Genomic DNA, 14,365 nt, shown 5'->3' with positions numbered 1-14,365 from the left:
TTTTGGGTAAATACTGATTTCTTGCCCATGCCAATTTCATTTTCCATAGGTAATTTACACATAATTGCGAATTTGTCTCTAAACTATAATCTAAAACGTTTTAATCCTGAACCACCACATTCGTCTTGGCACATTGGAGAGGCTGCCCATTTTAATAAAAACCATTCGGTCAATATAAGTCTGAAAGCAGACCTATGAATTATCTCTTTTCATTGATAATTGAATAACCTATTGTATGGTTAAAGTCAAGTCACTTCTGTAGCCTATATACTATATGCTAAAACTTAGTCAAAATGAGATTTTTCCACAAAAAAAGAAAGAAGAAAGCAACAAAAGCATGCATTCCATCCCATTTTGTTATATCAATGTAAGATAGACATGCTACTGTTTTTAAAACGAAGACTAGCTCTCTCTCGCCCACGGGGAGGATCCATGCAGGATCCGGAGAGAACGTTAATATGCCCATATCTACCTTATCAAATGATTCTTCATGTCCATTCCCTCGCCGCAGACAATTGATAAGCGGATGATTGTGCTGTTTTTACCTCAACGGTCGTCGTCTTTCCGTCCACATACATTCACTAACATATCACCGTTTCTGGGAATATTTGACAATTGGTTTCTTCAGTTCCCCATAAATAGTACAGAATGCACCGGCTTGGCTTTGAAGGGATTGCTAATGGTTACTTGCATGGCGCGCTGCTGATTGGCTTCTCCACTGCCTGACGTCACGAGCCTGTGAATAAGGCTGGCTCGTGTGCTTTCAGGAACATGCAGAGTACTAGAGACTGTACACGGAGATGTCACACGCATCCTACCATCACTAGCATAATTTACCAAAAGAGAGCTCGAGGGGACAGCTAGCCAACAGAGCAGGAGGAAACCCACTTTTCCTTGAAATATTTTGGTGGTTAATTGTTTCGATTCTTATCGGGTGCTCAACAGTGGATAAGCGGTCATGTCAAAGAACATTGAATTATTTATAGGCACGCGCGTCTTGTTGTGTGACAGTATTGCCCCAAACCCATTTTGTTAGATGTGCGTCTTCAACAGTGACTGGCACACATAGCTTTTTCGGCCAATGCTTCACTTTGACGACCACGGATACTTGCTGATAGGCTATGGTGCTCGCAGTATAACCAATCTTCAGAGGTGGCTTGATAATTTTTGCCATTTGGTTGGCTTCATTTAAGCCGATGTGTGTTGGGTGTATGGGAGAGGATCCAAAGGACTGATTTTCGAGGCGTCAAAGGCTTTGGCACTACCTCACCCGGGAGGACGCATCCTGGCTAACGGTCGCCATCCTGAATTGCATCCTGGCTAACGGTCTCCATCCTGTACTTGGATCCTATAAACCTCCATGCTGACCACTTCAGAGGAGCGAAGAAGAGGTAGGATAGCGACCAGGCTACCCATCGACTGTTTATGTGAACACATTGATCCAGGACCTCCGAGCGAATAAGGAACCAAATATTACAAATACAAAACATCCAATGATCCGTGTGTGTTGTTGATTTGTTTCCTGCTCAAGTCAGAGTGTGAGTGAGACGACCACAACCTCAGGAGGCTGAACAGACCACGGTTGCAGAGTGGGTGCAAATCCAAAGACGATGGTCCACTGTGCCGGGTGCGAGAGGCCTATACTGGACAGGTTTCTCCTCAATGTTCTGGACAGAGCGTGGCACGTCAAGTGCGTACAGTGTTGCGAGTGTAAATGCAATTTAACAGAGAAATGCTTTTCTCGAGAGGGGAAACTATACTGCAAAAACGACTTCTTTAGGTAAGCTTGACCGGTGGGAGCTTGCTCCCTTTCATTCGTCCTTTACTACAGGAATTATTATTTGAAATGTACAGTCTTGAATAAACATTTGCTATGTTTCTGTTTAGTAAACACTACTATCCTAATGTTCTTAGTCAAATGCACAATTTTCCCCAAAAAGACTCCTAAGGATATATTTCAAATACAAAACATTTTCAATATCATTTATTATAGGCTAACAATGAACATATAAACACAGTTTTTTGTTTAGTGTAACAAAAAAAAACAGAGGTGAATCTCTAACTACTGAACTAATAAACTCAAAAGTAGAGCCTATAACTAATTTTAAAATAAATGACATACGATAATTACACCTCATTCCTTCAAATTGTACTTTAGACAACTGTGAAGACAGTACTTTTCTGCCTTTTTCTATCAAAACATTTACCATTATCATTTGCTTATACAAAATGATAGGCATACTCAAGATTAAATACTTAATGAAATGTATTATAGATAGCATTTATTAATACATGAACCACTCTAAATATCAGTTAAAAAAAAGTATAATATCGTTCAAATAGATAAATAATTCCTCCAGAATTTCTAATAAGTGCTAGGTGTGAAGGTGGATTTGGAGGTGGTGCTTCGGAAGCTTTGATTAGGACAGCCAGTAATTAAAGGCATGTTAATTTGTATTCTTATGCTAAAAGCTGGACAGCAACATTAAACGCGTGTGTACTCGTCCTCTGTATGGGGTATGAAGGAAATCACACGTTGTTTATAATGGCGTAGAGGTGAAGAGAAGCGGCTAGAATCAATACTTCATCAGAATAGTGTGGAGGAAGTGTGTCTCGGGCCAGTGGCAAAGCTATCTGCCCAGGCCCTTGTGTTTGCACGGCTCCAGTGAGAAGGATGTGATACGTGGATTTAAATAATAAACCTTTTTAAAAGATCAAACAAGCAGACAATGCAATCACAGACTTGCAGTCAGTGTACACCATCTCAATACACATTAGTTTATGTTGCAATCAACAAACATAGGATCATTACACATTAAGGTAATAACTTGTATATTGCAATGTATATTATGGTGTATAAGTCTTTATTTTCCCAAAACCCTAGAGAACATTATTGCCTAATCGTGTTCAACATTTAGGCCTGTTGTTTTGTGTAATTACATGATGATATTCTTTGGTCATAATGATCAGCTAAATTGCGGAATTGACAACACAATTTAAAAAAAATCCAAATAGGTCTTAATAGGCTTAAAATGCAATTCTAGGCAATTATCTTATTTACACAAAAATATATTTATAATGGAACAAATAATTTTGGATTGGGAAAAGTAAGACAAGTTTTCCGTTGACAATGAATGCAGAAATATAAAATAAGGACAGGGCCTATTACAGTCAACCATAATAATATAGAACAGGACCACATATGGCAATTATGGAATCATTCTCATCGTGAACCATTGTAGGGAGCCAGCAGGCCTATTCATACACTTAGAAAAAAGAGTTCCCAAAATGGTTCTTCGGCTGTCCCCATAGGAGAACCCTTTCTGGTTCCAGGTAAAACCCTTTTTGGCTCCAGGTAGAACTCTTTTGGGTTCCATGTAGAACCGTCTGTAACCTAGGTTGAAGAAGGGAAGGTTAAGACAACGAAGTAATTCCATACGGAAGTGTTCTAAAATAAACAAATGAATGTGACCAACTCCATTGATAACTACTAGCGCCGTTTCTAAATAGCAACGCTGGTCCGGTGAATTGCAAAGAGTTATGGGGTATTAGAACCCTCTTGTCTTAACCTGTATATTTTGAACATAGCCTGCAACCGAAACGGTTCTACATGGAACCAAAAAGTGTTATTCAAAGGGTTATCCTATAGGGACAACCGAATAACCTTTTTAGGCTCTAGATAACACCTTTTCTTAACAGTGTTGACCAAGCTCTGACCTCTATTTAAAAAATATGTATTTATTCACACTCTCAATATGAAATCGTTGTATACTAACATATATTGTTTGTTTTTGTGCTTAAAAACATTTGAATAATCATGCATTATTCCTGTGTCCCCTCACAGGAGGTTCGGGACAAAGTGCGCGGGCTGTTCTCAGGGCATCTCCCCGAACGACTTGGTCCGGAGGGCAAGGAGCAAAGTGTTTCATCTCAACTGCTTCACCTGCATGATGTGTAACAAACAGCTGTCCACGGGAGAGGAGCTCTACATCATAGACGAAAACAAATTTGTCTGCAAAGAAGATTATCTAACCCATAGCAATGGGAAAGACACAAATCTTCTCTCAGGTAGGCCTATACGGCCAAATGGGCTTTATAATTTTGGGCGCATGGATACTAAATTGTGATGGATGTGACGTGTTCCACCCATCGTTTGATGTTGAATGATCATGCATCAATTCAATGTTTTGATGAAGAAAATTGCCGTACTCTTGCATATATTGTAGGCCCGACGCCTAAATTATTTTATTTTATGGTAAAAACTGAAATAAGGATTTGCGCAATTGCATAGCCTATATTTTCACAAGATTGCTAGAGATTAATTTGGATTTGAGGTCTATTTATGAGCCGAAATATCAAATTCTATTTGCATAGATGTTAATTATCGGCCTTTGGTTGTATGTCTATTGTAGACCCATAAACCTATTGATTTTATTATAGGCCCATTTTATGACATTTAATGAATTGGTCGCTGAAAAGTAACTGATGGACAAATAGTGTTCATAAAAATCATTTTAATCTGCAGAGGTTATTATTAGGCCTATAGTGTAATAAGCTTTACATAAATGCCTAAAAAGGCAAAATAGGCCTACACAAACAGGGCAATATTAATCATTCACATTCCTCATTTCATTGAACTTATAGGGTTACACATGGACTGTGTGTCTAAGCTTTTCGTGTACTTTTTCGTTTTTACAGTAACAGCATGTAGCGATCCAAGTTTATCGCCAGATTCTCAAGACCAGTTACAGGACGATGTAAAGGACACTGAAATAGCCAATTTGTCGGACAAAGAAACGGGTAGTAATGAGAACGATGGCGAAAACCTTGGCGGTAAACGACGTGGACCGCGAACCACCATCAAAGCAAAGCAACTGGAGACCCTGAAAGCGGCCTTCGCTGCCACCCCCAAACCCACAAGACACATCAGGGAGCAGCTCGCGCAGGAGACGGGGCTGAACATGAGAGTAATTCAGGTAATGGCAATGACAAATGCACTATAATGACGTAAATATAATTCCTGACACAGCTAATGTCTTATTGGTATGAGAGTGGATGAGGACGGTATATTGCAGAGGGAACGGGCGGTTGTGAGAGGAGGGGAGCTGGGAGACCCTCACGGTGTGCGCTTTCATGGTTACTCACTTATTAAAACGTATGATATAGCAGCTTATATTTTATGGAAAGTATCTCTCTGAGCGCCTGATCAACAAAAAAAATGGCGGGGGCACGTGGAGTGGGGTCTTGGTTGGCAATTGTTTCTCCATGTTGGGCACCGTGTCAACAGTTCACCACAAACAGTGAGGCTTCATCACAATCACTCCGCTCCTTTCTCATCTGCCTTCCCGCTTAAAGATGGGGTTGCCTAGAAATTGCATGGTCACATTGAATTGAACGAGCGAAAAATTGGCTGCCTTCGAGGTTTATTTGGAAAGCGTAATTTATATGGGTATTTTTGATTCTTGGCGTGCAGGCTGGGTAAACACGCCAACTGGACTGAGACTGGTGAGAGCAATGGGAGTCTTGGCAACGCTGTGCAATCACGTTTTGCGACCACATTTAGCCATGCTGTGACCATTTTCAGTCAAGTGTAAACGCATAAATCTGTTTCAGGAGAATTAAAAATGCCTCCTTATCCCCCAGTCTAGTCTAGGCTAAATCATTTGAAATAGGGTAAATCATTTGAAATAAGCATGCTTTATGTTGACATATAATAATAACAATAACAACAAACTCAATTATTATTCATAGTTTTAGTATCAATTTTAGTGTTGTTGTTGTTGTTGCTGTCGTTATTATTATTATTGTTATTACCAGTGGTATTTATTTGACATGTTTAATTTTGACAAATTGCGCAACATAATTCTAAAAAGTAGGGCTATCATAAGGATGGCTTTTTTGTCTGGTGGCATTATTTGTGGCCTATTTTCAAGAGTTTAAAATTAGGCTACTAAAAATGAGGCTACTGAAGATGAACCCCTGATTTCAAATAGTTTAGTTGCTCTCTGTATCGTGTCACCTAAGTTAGAAAAATAAATCCTATGTGGACACAAATAAGCGCGTCAACGCAGCTGAGTCTTCCATGATGGTGCTAGTGCTGCCGGGACGTAGACAACTATTAACAAAAGATTAAACGGCATATCATGTAAAAAAAGAAAAAAAAAGAAGAAGGTTTATGGAGATTAATAAAAGTGGCGAGGTTGGATATATAAGAGCGTCAGGGAAGAGCATAATTAGCACAAGGAATTCAAGGGTGGATATATAGATTACGAAATAATAACCTCGCGGAGCCGGTTAATAAATCGGTAACAACCCTCCTATTAAGTATTAATTAGAGATTTTAAAGGTTCCCGCTGCTGCCCCCTCAGTCGGGTTAAATGGAGGGTTAAAAGATCATTACACTGAGGTTAGATCTGTGAGTCTGGAGTGACGATAATTAGTAGTAATCTTGTCCCTGCATACGACTTCACTCCATCACGTCACCACGCACCGAACCTGACCATGCAGGGCAGCGCGCGCACGGGCACAAACAGGGCACCCAGGTTATGCGTGGCCTAGCCCTAGGTGTTGCTTTGATGTTGATCACGGATCTATAAACAAAGCAATGATATTAAAACGGTAAAGGAGTGATAATTCTAAACAAACTGACACCATACATAATGCTTATATTGTTGGAATAGATCTGATATCAAAGTTAGGCTACTTTTGATATAGGCTACCAATCTATAATGATATTTCTACAAAAAAAGGTTTTCGATCTGTAGTGAAGTAAAGTGTTTGTTTTTATTTGACTAACTATGCAATTTCGATTCTGCACATTGACATCATGTGTGTATTCAATGCTTTATCTTAATTAATATATTGAGATTTGTGGTCAAACGTCATTTTGGAAACAGAGGCAATCTTTGGTGTGAGCCTCTCTTTGTCTCCAACTCTCCAGAAGTAATATGTGCACTTAAATTCTTCCAATCCATTTCATTTTCATTAACGTTGCTCTATGCTGACTTGTGTGCTCCGTAGGTATGGTTTCAGAACCGGCGGTCTAAAGAGCGACGGATGAAGCAATTGAGCGCCCTGGGCGCGAGACGGCACGCGTTCTTCCGGAGCCCGAGGAGAATGAGAACGCTAGTGGACCGGCTGGAACCAGGGGAATTAATTCCAAACGGTCCTTTCTCTTACTACGGAGGTAAGACGAGTGATGACACGGCTTGCGTTTCCCAGCGGGTTTATCGGTTTCACATGTTTTTCTGAAATGTCGAATAATTTTACGTGTCCATCAAGTGCTGTTTCCATTTGTCGCGCTGCCCCAGGACGCCTTTGATGACTATCATGGCTTATCAGTTGAGCACAACACACATCATTGGAATATGACCTGCACGGAGAGGAGTGCTTTTAAATGTTTCGGTGTGGATGGACATTATCTACAGATGGATTAGTTAGGATGCTGTGCCAAATCTTCACGTGTTAAAAAAAGTGATTTACAATGGGAGATAATTAACCATTACGCACGACTATGCATGTGCCAAAACACCACAAAAAGGTCTGAAGTGATTCTAAATTGAGTTTGTTAAATTACAATGTTTAAATAACGTGTCTCTTTAAGTATTGTCTCAGATTATAAACTCCAATCATCTGACCCATGTGTCCAAACTAGGAAATAAAAATAAATCAAATAGTGCCAATAAAAATAACAATTACAGTAGTATGGAGAATCGATCTTGATATGGTGTCTATGTAAGCTAAACAGCGCGCAATAACAATTAATGCAAGATGCCTGAATGAGTCATTAAATATGAATGAATAATTACTAGTACACTATTAATATTGTTCTCTGTATGTCAGGTATATTACGTCAACATTCAAACTGTATTAAGAGGGGAAGATGCTCATTACCAAATTCCCGCGGCCTTCTCTGTGATCCTGTCTGGAATGGGTCCGTTAATAAGTAATACATCCATATCATTTAGGTCAATGGGTTAGTTCGAGAGGGCTCCAAGCCATAGCGTTATCTCACTGACCGAAATTTCTTTACCTTTTCCCTGACAAGATGACATTCACATGCAAGAACGGTGCATTTGTAGGCCTACTCTTTACACCAAAGATTGCCTCTGTTTCCCTGGAAGGTGCTTGAAAATTTGGTTGTGACATGCACTTTGCGTTTCTTTGAGGAATATTTAGAATGTTGATGCTTGTAGAGGGTATTTGCATTTGAGAAATAAACTCACATTAAATTGCGAAGAATTTAGAAAAATGATTAATACACAAAGTCAATCGAATATGTTTATCTTCTTTTCAAAGGACACTGTTTTTGGGCAGTTCACAGATTTTTCACCTTGGGGATTGAACTTGCAACATTTCAACGCCCTCTGAATGTAATAATGTAGAATTCTCTTGATTGTAGTGTGCATCCTTATTTCAATTTTCCTATCATGTTTTGTGGATATCAATAGTGTGTGGTGGACTCTGGTCCTTTGTGATGTACAGTGGGCCTAATAGTATTATGCTGAAATAAAGAAATGGATCTCAGATGGTAAAATCTCTGATTAAATGGTCCCCATTTTAATTAATTTTGCTGCTGCGTTGTCCTCCCCACCCAATTGCAGTTTTGATTTAAGTGTAACATGCTTTGACTAATGTGCCTCGGCGAGGGTTTCTCCTTATGCAACTTCAGGCTATGTATATTCAATGAATTCCTGAATATTTCTGAGATAATTTGTTTCCAGGCTAACCCAGATTTTTTGTCGATCTGCAGATTATCAGAGCGAGTACTACGGTCCAGGAGGGAACTACGACTTCTTTCCTCAGGGGCCTCCATCGTCGCAGGCACAGACCCCCATAGACCTCCCCTTTGTGCCCTCCTCAGGCCCCACAGGCACCCCTCTAGGTGGTATGGACCATCCCCTGCCCGGGCACCACCCCTCCAGTGAGGTGCAGCGCTATTCTGACATCATGTCCCACCACCCTGGGGACTCACCCAGCCCGGAGCCAGGCATCCCGGGGCCCATGCACAGCATCTCCTCTGAGGTGTACGGCCCCAGCCCGCCCTTTACCTCACTATCCCTCAATGGCAGCGGATACGGCAACCACCTGTCCCATGCACCCTCGGAAATGAATGAGGGCACCGTCTGGTAGCTCTAGAGAGCGGACTGTACCATTAAGAGATTCAATAGGGGAGGACAGGAGAGTGGACATGGGTAAGGGCAGGGGTAGGGACACCAGTCAAATCATTTTTTGTCAATCATATTTAATTATTTCATTTCCCCATATGATATTTTTTGCAGGGAAAAAAAATATGGCGAAAAACAAAACGTGGACAATGTGGTTGTAAACATTTACCTTGGTATTGTGTTGATGTTTCGATTGCTTCTTTCTCTAAACCCGAATAAAAAGACCGTCACACATAAAAGACTGTGTGTGACTGTTGACCCTGTGGGCCCTTGGCTGCCCCAGGCCCCTGCTCTCCATGGCTGTGACCCTTCCTGACTCCTGTCAGTGGCCTAGCACAGCGACGCCCCTCCAAACACACGCCACTGGGAAAACAACCATTCTGAAAACAAGTAATATGTCCCACATCCACAAAAACATCATTAGCTACTGTCAAAGACTCAACAGCTTTACAGAAAAAAGAAGGAAGGGTGGTTGGTCTGAACGCTAACCTGTGCCGCTGGCATTAGAAGAAGGCTGAAAGGCGTCAGACTCTATTTATGGCACTAGACGTGTCCCTTGTATTTATTCAAAAGCTCCTCAGACCTCTTTGCCTCTCAAGGCTCTGCCATATTGACACTTAAACAACCTTTTTGACACTAAATATATTTCTGAAGGCCAGGGGAAATACATTTTTTTCTCTCCATCTGGACAGTTTCCTTTTCTTGGTTAAAAAATCAAACCACCAAATCTGAAGAAGTTGGCCTTCAAAAGGCAAAGTTATATTTAAATTGAACAGAACTTGAAATGTTGCTAAATGAAGTCTACCTTCTAAAAATATTTTAATGGGGGTCTGAAAGGGACTTAGAACAGTCAACTGTTTACGTAATATATTTAATTCAGGAGTTAAAAGTGTCAAACCATGTTTTAGATTCTCTTGATCCAGATAAAATGTTCCAAGCAACTAACCAAACTTTTGTATTGATTTTATTTATATTGTATGAAGACAAACATGTTTGCTGGGGTTGTGGTTCACTGTGCTAGTTTGTACAAGATGTTGTTTACAAAAACAAATAAAACATTAAAAAAAAGTAGACAGTTGCCAAATAAAAAATAGCACAAATACTGTAAAAGTGCTTTGCACCATCATCTGCGGAACATGTTGAGTTAAAAAATGCTAAGGAGTAATTTACTTCTTCATTTTTGTCGTCTGCTGAAAAACATTCATAAAGTTGTTAATATAACATACTTAGACAGGTTTTATTTTTGTGTCTTCAAAGGAAATCCAAACTATTAAATTAATGGTCGAATATGCAGCTAGCAGCTGCTACTTTCTTTAAATATCAAGCCCTCATGGTATGTCTGTTATTGTTCTAATAAACCTAAGCTTATGTGACCTCCAGTGCATATTAGACCATTCACTGTATAAATACAACATGTTGAAAACAATTGTGAGTTTTTAATAAAACTAGAAAATATACAACTTGAATGATAACACATTTTCTTTGGACGGATCATCTTTTACCTTAGCTGCATTTTATATATTTAATATTTAAAAATGATACAACTTAAGTGTGGGTTATTTCTCTTATATGTTCTTTTCAATTTAGTATGAGGGAACTGTTTATGTGTCTCTTTACTGAAGTCAATTGAACAGATTTAGGATAATAAACGATGCAGTATAGTATTTACTAAATGTAAGCAGTTTGATCTGATTTGCATATCCATACAGTGAATGGAAATGTCAACTGCTGTTTTTGACACACACACACACACACACACACACACACACACACACACACACACACACACACACACACACACACACACACACACACACACACACACACACACACACACACACACACACACACACACACACACACACACACACACACAGTAATAACCACATAACAACTGGATGCCGTGCTGACTAGCACTGTAATCACACCATAACACTAATGCCATGCAATGTGTTGCTATGTATGGCGGTGCTCGTCACACACCAATCTGAAGGGACATTTTCTCCAGTATCACAGCAGAGCATGGAACATTGTGCTTGCAATTTTGCGTCTCTCTCTGTTTATAAGAACAATTCATATATGCATTACTGCAGAGATTTGAATAACAAGGAAATCTTGCTGACTTGAGTTATCCCTGTAATAGAAATGGTTGACAACGTTACAGCAGCCAACACAACGGGGACTTCTTCAGTAATTCCACAGAATTCATTGATAAATTATGCTGAAATCGTTTCTTTTCCCACAGTACTTGCAATGGTTTTGACCTCTTGGAAGTTATTCCATTTCTTGGGGTCATGGAAGAACTGTGACGATGAAGAAACTATGAATCTGGGTCTCTTGTAGTTTTAGTAATCCTACCTCATAGGAAGAGATACCTGGTCAGTTGCACAAGTGAATGCATTAAACTGAAATGTGTCTTCCCAATTGAACCCAACCCCTCTGAATCAGAGAGGTGCAGGGGGCTGCTTTAATCAACATCCACAGCACACGGGAAGCAGTTGTTGTTTGGGGTTAACTGCCTTGCTCAAGGGAGAACGGAAGATTTTTCCACCTTGACCGGCTCAGGGATTTGAACCAATGACCTTTCAGTTACTGGCCAAACACTAGGCTACCTGGTATTATAGGGGGGTTCTAATCCTTATGTAGACCACATACAAACAAACAAACAAACAAATATAAACAAACAAACATCAACAAACAATAACAAAGTGAAACAAAATAACTTAAAACAAGTACTGGAAGTGCAACATTCTCATACTTCTGATTTATTTCAGTGTATAAAACATAATGACCAAAGGAATGAAATGCATTGAAATTATCTGGTGTTAAAATTATTCATAGGTGCGGGTGGCGTGGCGGTGGGTATAGGATTGTGGGATGTATCCAGGGGAAGAGGCTTTTATCTCTGGGAGCCTGTATGGCTACCTGCTAGCCTGAACGCTGCCTGACTGCCTGCCGGCCTGCTAGCCCCCTGGCCTCTCCAAGGGCCCGGCCCCTGGACCATAATCCACCATGAATTAATCATGGTCCTGAGAGTTAACCAGGCCTGTGGGGCCGAGGGCTTGGGGCCGGTGTGTGTGTGTGTGTGTGTGTGCGTGTGTGTGTGTGTGTGTGTGTCTGGAGGATAGGACTATCCTGAGCCCCAGGGCTTAGCCCCAGCACTAACACTACGCACTGCCACCCACCCTGGGGCCATGGCTCTTTAAATTCAAATATCCTATTGATCGTGCATTGGCTATTGGTTCAAACTGACCTTGTAGTCGAGTTAAAAATAAATACAGCCTTAACTGCATTGAATGATTTTAAATGACGCTTTGAATTCCTGAACGAGTGGATTTGAATATACGTAGCTCCCACTTTATTAAATGGGTCACTAGTCACTTTAATAATGCCACTTCAGTCATGTTTACATATCATGCATTACTCATCTCATATGTATATACTGTATTTCATACCATCTATTGTATCTTGCCCATGCCGCTCTGTCATTGCTCATCCATATATGTATATGTACATATTCTTATTCCATTCCTTTACTTAGATTTGTGTGAATTAGGTAGTTGTTGTGGAATTGTTAGATTACATGTTAGATATTGCTGCACTGTCGGAACTAGAAGCACAAGCATTTCGCTACACTCGCAATAACATCTGCTAACCATGTGTATGTGACCAATAAAATGTGATTAGATTTGATTTGAGCCTCTGGAGCTTGGGTTAGGAAGGGAGGAAGCAGAGAGGCGGGGTGGACATGATGGTTTACAGTAGTGCAGGGCCAGGATGGACCAACCAAAGACGATATGCCCCAGCAGACAGATGCCACGATAGTTCTGCACTGCAGCCAAACTGAGAGGTTTTTACAGCTCCGCTCCATATGAGTAGCATTTGGCTTGTGCTTTTAAGGCAGAGGGGCTCGGCTGGAAGTGCACTCTCCTCTGAGTGGAGTGGGTAAGCAAACAAATACATGGCGTGGCGCACGTCTTCATTTTCTGCCTCAAACAAATGACATGTCTAGGAATGGATTCTGAACCAAACCAGAATACTAATTAATGGAACAGGCCGGTTGAGCAGACTGATTTTCTTAGTTGTATATACATATTGAGCTGCTGGGCCAGGGTGATATCCAGCCATGCAGCTGCCTGGCAGGCTACTGCGGCTTTCTGCTGACTGGCAGGGCAGGCAAGCAGGCGGAGGGAGGGAGGGAGAGAACACTGCCTCGCTATCTGCTGCTTGTGGTCCTCAACTACAGATGTAGGATCTTAATTTGATCACTTTTGTTGCTGAGAATTTTCCTGCACCACAGGAAAAAAAGACTAGCTTTGTGATTTACATAAATTCACTGAAAACTGACACTAACACATGGTTATATTAACAGTATTGCACTTTTCATGTTTACTACTTTTGGCCAGCTAATAGCCTAACCACTGATCAAGCAACATTATGGACTAAACGTTAAAATCTGGTTACTGCAGAATTATTTTTCTGTGACAATATAGGTCAAATTAAGATCTTACATCTGTACTGAGCGCTAGCTAGCTGACTGCATTTGTACACAGTAACTGTAGTAACATAATTTGACAGACCTAATGAAGCCTGTACTGGATTCTGATGATCTTCTAAAGTCACATCTCTCACTCAAGGACCACTGATGTAGATACAGCTAAGGCAACTATAATGCAACTTTTTTCATGAATACCAGTAGTCCAATACTCACCAGTACTCATGACCTGTGAAAGGTAAAAGGATGGGATAGCTGTCATCATCTACCAAGAAGACCTTTAATACTCGTGGTCAGGAAAGATGGAAATTTAAAAGGAAGCACTGATGTAACCTGTAAAAGCTACAGCGTATAGCAACGATACATTGCTAGCAGATGCTTCTAAAAGTGGAGGATATAGTCATTGGTTTCACCCTGGGGTTGTCCTGATGGCACAGTATGTTAGCGTGGGGTTGTACTGATTAACACAGAGCATGGACTGTATCTGCACCATCTGACAGACTAGAAGAGAGATTCATTTGTCATTCAGCACTTGGAGAGCGACTGCTGTGTCGTAGCTAGGGGCAATAATTCCCTCGATGAGTTGGTGGTTTCTTTGTACTGTGCCAGTAACATTTCCAATAATACAGTGAAGTTCTCCCCCTTCAGTCATATTTGAGAACATCAGATGAATGTAGGCCTACACAGAACAACACCCCCAGCA

The 14,365-nt window shown here is 40.6% G+C and overlaps 1 protein-coding gene across 2 annotated transcripts; it reads left to right on the top strand.

Annotated features, from left to right (window-relative positions):
- Positions 1–765: 765 nt before the first annotated feature.
- Positions 766–10,633, top strand: LOC139548163 (LIM/homeobox protein Lhx1). Of its 2 annotated transcripts, XM_071357614.1 has the most exons (6): positions 766–1,391; positions 1,532–1,780; positions 3,845–4,068; positions 4,699–4,976; positions 7,021–7,186; positions 8,753–10,633. In XM_071357614.1, exons 2-6 carry the CDS (start codon positions 1,611–1,613, stop codon positions 9,130–9,132), a joined length of 1,218 nt encoding a protein of 405 aa, XP_071213715.1. In that variant the 5' UTR covers positions 766–1,391; positions 1,532–1,610; the 3' UTR covers positions 9,133–10,633. The 2 variants fall into 2 exon arrangements, with proteins under 2 accessions (XP_071213715.1, XP_071213714.1); XM_071357613.1 differs by having other exon boundaries at positions 766–1,780.
- The last annotated feature ends 3,732 nt before the right edge of the window (positions 10,634–14,365 follow it).

The sequence above is a fragment of the Salvelinus alpinus genome, chromosome 21 (genome assembly GCF_045679555.1).
Source record: "Salvelinus alpinus chromosome 21, SLU_Salpinus.1, whole genome shotgun sequence".
Lineage (NCBI taxonomy): Eukaryota > Metazoa > Chordata > Actinopteri > Salmoniformes > Salmonidae > Salvelinus > Salvelinus alpinus.
This window is presented reverse-complemented; position numbering and strand designations above follow the sequence as displayed.

Coding starts and splice junctions, on each gene's coding strand:
- LOC139548163 (XM_071357614.1), top strand. CDS start 1,611: ATGGTCCACTGTGCCGGGTGCGAGAGGCCTATACTGGACAGGTTTCTC. Junction 1,781..3,844: donor TGCAAAAACGACTTCTTTAG/GTAAGCTTGACC, acceptor GTCCCCTCACAG/GAGGTTCGGGACAAAGTGCG. Junction 7,187..8,752: donor TCCTTTCTCTTACTACGGAG/GTAAGACGAGTG, acceptor GTCGATCTGCAG/ATTATCAGAGCGAGTACTAC.